The 6,427-nt window shown below is 43.5% G+C and overlaps 1 protein-coding gene across 2 annotated transcripts in view; it reads left to right on the top strand.

Annotated features, from left to right (window-relative positions):
* The window catches only part of grap2a (GRB2 related adaptor protein 2a), an 11,661-nt gene extending 5,389 nt beyond the window's left edge, over window positions 1-6,272 (top strand). For both annotated transcript variants that reach the window (XM_086185449.1, XM_086185450.1), the window contains exons 2-8: window positions 881-1,103; window positions 1,177-1,268; window positions 3,555-3,674; window positions 4,466-4,655; window positions 4,976-5,068; window positions 5,550-5,669; window positions 5,843-6,272. In XM_086185449.1, the coding sequence (XP_086041575.1) occupies window positions 1,026-1,103; window positions 1,177-1,268; window positions 3,555-3,674; window positions 4,466-4,655; window positions 4,976-5,068; window positions 5,550-5,669; window positions 5,843-6,022 (873 nt within the window). In that variant the 5' untranslated portion in view covers window positions 881-1,025 and the 3' untranslated portion in view covers window positions 6,023-6,272. The remainder of the gene's footprint in view (window positions 1-880; window positions 1,104-1,176; window positions 1,269-3,554; window positions 3,675-4,465; window positions 4,656-4,975; window positions 5,069-5,549; window positions 5,670-5,842) is intronic.
* The last annotated feature ends 155 nt before the right edge of the window (window positions 6,273-6,427 follow it).

The following is a 6,427-nucleotide window of genomic DNA, read 5'->3' as shown; positions in this document are numbered from 1 at the left end:
TCAACTATGAGATCCGTCTCCAAATGGATAAACTCAGAATACAGCACCTCTGTTGTAGTGAGACATGGTCGTGAGTTGAATATCGGTGGCATTACTTCCTTAAATTTAGAGACAACTTCATCAGACAGACCGAGTAAAAGCATGTCTGACCAGTGGCATACAGTCCAGTAACAGAAATTCAAAAGTTATTAAATAACGGTCTGATAGAAGAGGATTGTGAGGAAAAACTATTAAATTCTCAATTTCAATACCATTAGTCAGGTCGAGGGTGTGGCAGAGAAGCCAATTGAGTCCAATAATGAAGTAAATGTGGAGCGAAGGCCATCATTTTCAGCATCTACATGAAGAGGATAATGGTTAGAGTTTAGTGGTTAGAGGGTTTCCTTTTTTCCTTTCCGTTTAAGGTCAAAGGTTAGAGATTCAGGTTCGAGTTTAGTGTTCGAGGTTAAAAATTAGTGATTAGTATTCGAATGTTAGGGTTAGAGGTTTGTGTCAGAGGTTATAGGGTTGGGGTTAGAGGACTCAAGTCAATGTTCAGGGTTAGGGGTTCTGTGCTCTCGGGTAACCCTCTAGTTTTCCTACTCACTTTGCTGTGTAAAAATGCTCCTGCAGCAGCGCTACTTCCTCTGCCTGGAGGAAGTGACCCAAGAGCACGTTTGGACAAGCTAGCTTGTTTTTATGCCAGCATCAGTTGATTTCTACGTAGAACATAACTGATGCTTTTGATAACTTGGATATGTTGCTAATTTCACCAAAATATGTACATGTTGCACGTTAAGTCTAAAGCGTGTCTTAAATGTTAATTTCATCCAAAAGTGCATTTTAATTCAACTGTGTAGCATAACCCCAGCTGATACACATCTGTGTGCTATTTCCTCAGGAGGAGGATTTTGTGCTCAGAGATCTGATCTCAAAGAACTCGCTGATAAACCCAGCAGCCTCTTGCAAAAGTGCTGAAGAGTCCCTACATTTGCCTCTGCACACACGCCAGATCACTACTCAACTGTTCTTCTCATCTTGCCACCATGGAAGCTCGAGGAAAGTATGACTTTCCTGCTACAGCAGCTGACAAGCTCAGCTTCAGGAAGGGGGATGTACTGAAGGTGAGTGTGAGTGGCTGGTTCTCCCAGGATGGTTTCAACCTTGGTGCCATCTCATCGCTTCTTCTCTGAGCAGATTTTAAGCCCACAAGACGACTGGTACAAGGCCGAGATGAACGGACAGGAAGGATTGGTTCCTCAGAACTACATTGACATGCAGACACCAAGGTGAGGACAAGCTGACGCTTCATGAAACATATATCATACATCAATATATGATGTATAACAATGATAGAATTTAATCAGTGGACAGTCCAATTACGGGTTAGAAATCACATCTTGATTCAACAATGCATACTGTTGCTGAAACTGAAAAAAACAGTTGAATGTTTTTCTCCTTAACTCTGAGAACCTTTCAAGGTCTTGAGGAAAGGTTTTGGTAACTTTTACCATTTTTATGCTTGTGTATCAATTTAATGTGTCAATGTGACAAATGATAATGATCAAGATGAGAAGATTGTAAAATATATTTATATTTATCAAAACTACGAACAGAAACCTTTTGGAATCCAGTTAAGGGAAACAAAACTTCCTACACTTTTCTTCTGCAACGATCAAACTTGGTGATCACTTTGACATGTAAATTTTGATATCTATCCATCTACCTTTGTACAATTTTTTAAATATATATTTATATATGTGTATGTGTGATATGTGTGTCTGCATGATACTTGTGCGTGCATGATGCATGTATGTGTATGTACGATACGTGTGTGTGTGTATGTATAGATGACACGTATGTATAGAGAGACAGAGAGAACGTCAGATTCTTTTGTCCTACCAGCTGTGTGTCACGTTTGAAAAAAAGGTTTATTAATGAGGTGGAGAGGAAGCACGTCCTGATTATAGCTTGAGGTCATCAGGAGGTTTGGACTTTTTCTTCAAAACCATTGGAACCTGTAGGAACGTTCCTCTGCTGGATAACTGAGGACCAAAATGTATGCTGGTTCTGAATTAATGAGCCAGACAAGAATTCTGCAGCGTTGCATGTTGTTAGGAAGAGGTCATCTTAGGTTATATGACAGTACTTTGACCTTGATATTAAACCCTAACCCCAGTGACCTTTGTGATTATTAATTAATACACTCACTGGCCACTTTATTAGGTACACCTTGCTAGTACCGGGTTGCACCCCCTTTTGCCTTCAGAACTGCCTTAACCCTTCGTGGCACAGATTCAACAAGGTGCTGGAAACATTCCTCAGAGAGTTTGGTCCATATTGACATGATAGCTTCACGCAGTTGCTGCAGATTTGTCAGCTGCACATCCGTCATGCGAATCTCCGTTCCACCACATCCCAAAGGTGCTCTACTGGGTTGAGACCTGGTGACTGTGGAGGCCGTTGGAGGACAGTCACCTCATTGTCATGTTCAAGAAACCAGTCTGAGATGATTCCAGCTTCATGTCATGGTGCGTTATCCTGCTGGAAGTAGCCATCAGAAGATGGGTCCACTGTGGTCATCAAGGGATGAACGTGGTCAGCAACAACACTCAGGTAGGCTGCGGCGCTGCAACGATGCTCAATTGGTACGAAGGGGCCCAAAGTGTGCCAAGAAAATATCCCCTCACCAGTACAGCCCCACCAGCAGCCTGAACCCTTGATCCAAGGCAGGATGGATCCATGCTTTCATGTCGCTGACGCCAAATTCTGACCCTACCATCCGAATGTCGCAGCAGAAATCCAGACTCATCAGACCAGCCAACGTTTTTCCAGTCTTCTGTCCCATTTTGGTGAGCCTGTGCGAGTTGTAGCCTCAGTTTTCTGTTCTTAGCTGACAGGAGTGGCACCTGGTGGGGTCTTCTGCTGCTGTAGCCCGTCTGCCTCAAGGTTCGACGTGTTGTGTGTTCAGATGCTCTTCTGCACACCTTGGTTGTAACCAGTGGTTATTTGAGTTCCTGTTGTCTTTCTATCAGCTGGAACCAGTCTGGCCGTCCTCCTCTGACCTCTGGCACCAACAAGGCATTTTCGCCCTCAGAACTGCTGCTCACTGGATATTCTCTCTTTTCGGACCGTTCCCTGTAAACCCTCGAGATGGTTGAGCCTGAAAGTCCCAGTAGATCAGCAGTTTCTGAAACACTCAGACCAGCCCGTCTGGCACCGACCACCATGCCATGTTCAAAGTCACTTAACTCACCTTTCCTCCTCATTCTGATGTTCGGTTTGAACGCCAGCAGGTGGTCTTGACCATGTCTACATGCCTAAAGCCATTGAGTTGCTGCCACGTGATTGGCTGATTAGTAATTTGCGTTAACGAGCAGTTGGACAGGTGTGCTTAATAAAGTGGCCAGTGAGTGTACATTACACTGTATATTTCAGTATAACTGGAGAAGGAAACAAAAATGGGAAGTCAAAGAAGGAATTACAGATGCATTGACTGAGTTTTGTTGTTAGTTTCACAGAATTTGTCTTCGGAGGTACAAACAGTGTGTAACAGGGCGTGTGTGTTTGTCCAGATGGTTCCAGGAGAGTGCCACCCGCAGTGCTGCAGAGGATCTGCTGAGGTCTAAAGATGTGGGAGACTTTGTGATCCGAGGGTGTCAGAGTTCGCCTGGCGACTTCTCCATTTCTGTCAGGTGAAATGAGCTTCTGAAACACCTGGTGGAAAAGCTATGTAGCACCTGAGCTTCAGTGAAAGTACATTCTTCATCACAGAATGTGAGTCCAAAGTTTGGTGGGAGTACAAGGGCTGGCTGGACATCAAATGGAAAACTGACGGAATCTATTGAAATGCAAATTCAGAGTGAGAAACTTTGTAATATTTAAGGGTTTCTGTTTTTCAGAAGAACATCTGTGATTAAGATGTGGGGTGGAACTCAGACAACCCCTGCCAGGGACCATTCACGAACAGAATTTAATTTTACTGCATTGTTAACTACAACTGCTTTGTATATTACTAATACTGCAAACAATACATTTAGATAAATGAACTGCAATGGAATTTCTGTCAGTGCCTCAAGTGAAGTGTCTTTGGTCAGGACGTCAAATGTCTCCAAACACCGTTGACATGCTCAGGTGGCGCTCATCTCTTTGCTGCATCTGTGCATTGTTAGGTTTTATCATCTCACCTGAGATTTTATCATCAAAGAGTGAGTTTAAAAATAAAAACATCAGAGAAATCAAGCACACACTGCGCCGTTATGTTTGAAATGCTCCTGTTATTGGATCGCTACACTATGGGAAAATGTCACTTTTTTAACTGTAATGGATTAAGCACGACATTCCAACTTTGACTCAAGTCTGTGATGAAAAATGTTATATTTCTGCCTCATGGTGAGGAAGGCCAGGATGTAAGATGCATTTAGGAAGTACAAGTGGAGCTGTTTATGTTGTAGTACTGACACTGACCAGCAGAGGTCTGTCTTAGACACGAGACCGATGTTCAGCACTTCAGAGTCATGAGGGACAACAAGGGTCAGTACTTCCTGTGGTCCAAGAAGTTCACTTCCCTCAACAAGCTGGTGGAGTTCTACAAGACCACATCCATCTCTAAAACCAGGGAGATCTACCTCAACGATGGCAGCCCTGACAGCAGAGGCCCGTCCAAGGGCCCCCCAGTAAGGCCGCTGGACCTCCCCCAAATAGCCCATTCTCCTCTGACAATCGTCTTTCTCATGGGCGCGGTGTGAGGCTCCGCCCATCAATTTGAATCACCATAGTTGTAGTATTTGCTCTTGGAGTACTCCAGTTTTATTTAGCTGACTATTCATATGATTACAAAAAGTAAATTGACAGCCAAATTTTTAGGAAATATAGAATAAAAAGGACAAGCAAATGTTGGGTTTGCTGTAATCAGGACATATTTGTACTAATTTTGTGATTAACTTCAGTGTCATCATAGTTCCTGATTTAGTTCCTGTGTGTTTCCATTTTACAGATGAAGAGAGGAAGTTTACCTGAGCAAAGTAACACATCAGCTGCCATGACTGTGGCCTCACGCCGCGCTTCAGATCAGCCTCACAAGCAGCTGGTAACGATGAGCTGATACCTCGATCACATGACAGTGGAAAGTTCTACAATATTTTCTCAACAATTCAATTCTGAGTGTTTTTTTTTAGTTCTTTAATGTATCCATTAGTTTGTATGTAACCTTGTCTAATCACAATTTTAACTATAATTAAGTATTTAGATGTAACTACCATTTTACGTTTGTCTTATTCATTACTTCTATTTCAACTGCTAATTCTCAAGTCGACTTTGTTCATGTTTTACGTTAAGTTTCAACCATGTTTCTGTCTCTTTGAAACATTAATCCACTTTAGTAGCAGGATTTTATCGACTTCTACAGTTATAGAATACATTTGTGTAATTTCTGTCATTTTTATGGAAAAAGTTCCTAACAACCTGAAATAAAACTGATCAACTCACTCATGAGATGGAACACCTGACTCCAAGAGTGAATATACAAGTGTACATCATCAGAATGCTACAGTGCTTCTGTTCTTGTTCAGGCAAAGAGGGCGGGGCTGGAGGAACGCGCTCACGTCATCGGCCACACTGGACGAAGCAGCCCGATCAGCGCTGCCATCACCGACCCTCGGCGAGCGTCTGACGCAATTCCGCTGCTTCCGGTCAGCTCACTACTCATTCCTTCTGTAAAGCCACTTTGGAGGGAGACGTTGCGTTCTGTGCGGGTGAAATGGACAATCAACATAGAGCTCAATTAGACCCCCCCCCCCCAGTATTTCCAGTCCGTCTAAAGTGCAACATTATTTATTATTGCCTGTTGGTTTCTGTCCCCCAGAGGGAGCCAGCAGTGCAGGTGAAGGCGCTCTACAACTTCACTGCCGAAGAAGATGATGAGCTTGGGTTCTATGCCGGTGACGTCATCGAGGTGCTCGATCGCTCAGACGTGTCATGGTGGAAAGGACGGCTGCGAGGGAAAAGTGGCCTGTTCCCTGCTAACTACACAAAACCTGTGTGAGAGAAGCCCCCTGGTGATGTACTGACTCCGCCTCCACACACCTACAGACCTGCAGGGACGCACCGCCTTCACCTTTACTGCATGCTGGCAAGTTTAAGTCTCTGTTATTTAAAAAAGGACCAGAGAACCTCAGGAACTTGGCTGAGGAGCGTCTGAATATTGATAAATCAGCCTCGAGACAATTCCTACTCCTGGTCTGGAGAAGTGTCCATGTTTATAGATGCAGAGGTGTGCAACTTGTCTGACTTCAAAATAAAACCCTTTTTTCGCCAATGTTGTGCTTAATACTGAAGTAGATGAGCGAGATGGATGGATGATAGATGAAAAGTAAGGAGGGGGACGTGAGGGAAATAAAGCCTTTTTATAGGTGTGTGTGTTTGTGTGTGTAGAACCTTCACAATAAAA

Source organism: Aulostomus chinensis, chromosome 18 (assembly GCF_037954235.1).
Source record: "Aulostomus chinensis isolate RoL2024-O1b breed Wild chromosome 18, RoL_Achi_v1.0, whole genome shotgun sequence".
NCBI lineage: Eukaryota > Metazoa > Chordata > Actinopteri > Syngnathiformes > Aulostomidae > Aulostomus > Aulostomus chinensis.
Note: the sequence above shows the minus strand (reverse complement) of the source record. Positions and strands in the feature narration are given on the sequence as shown.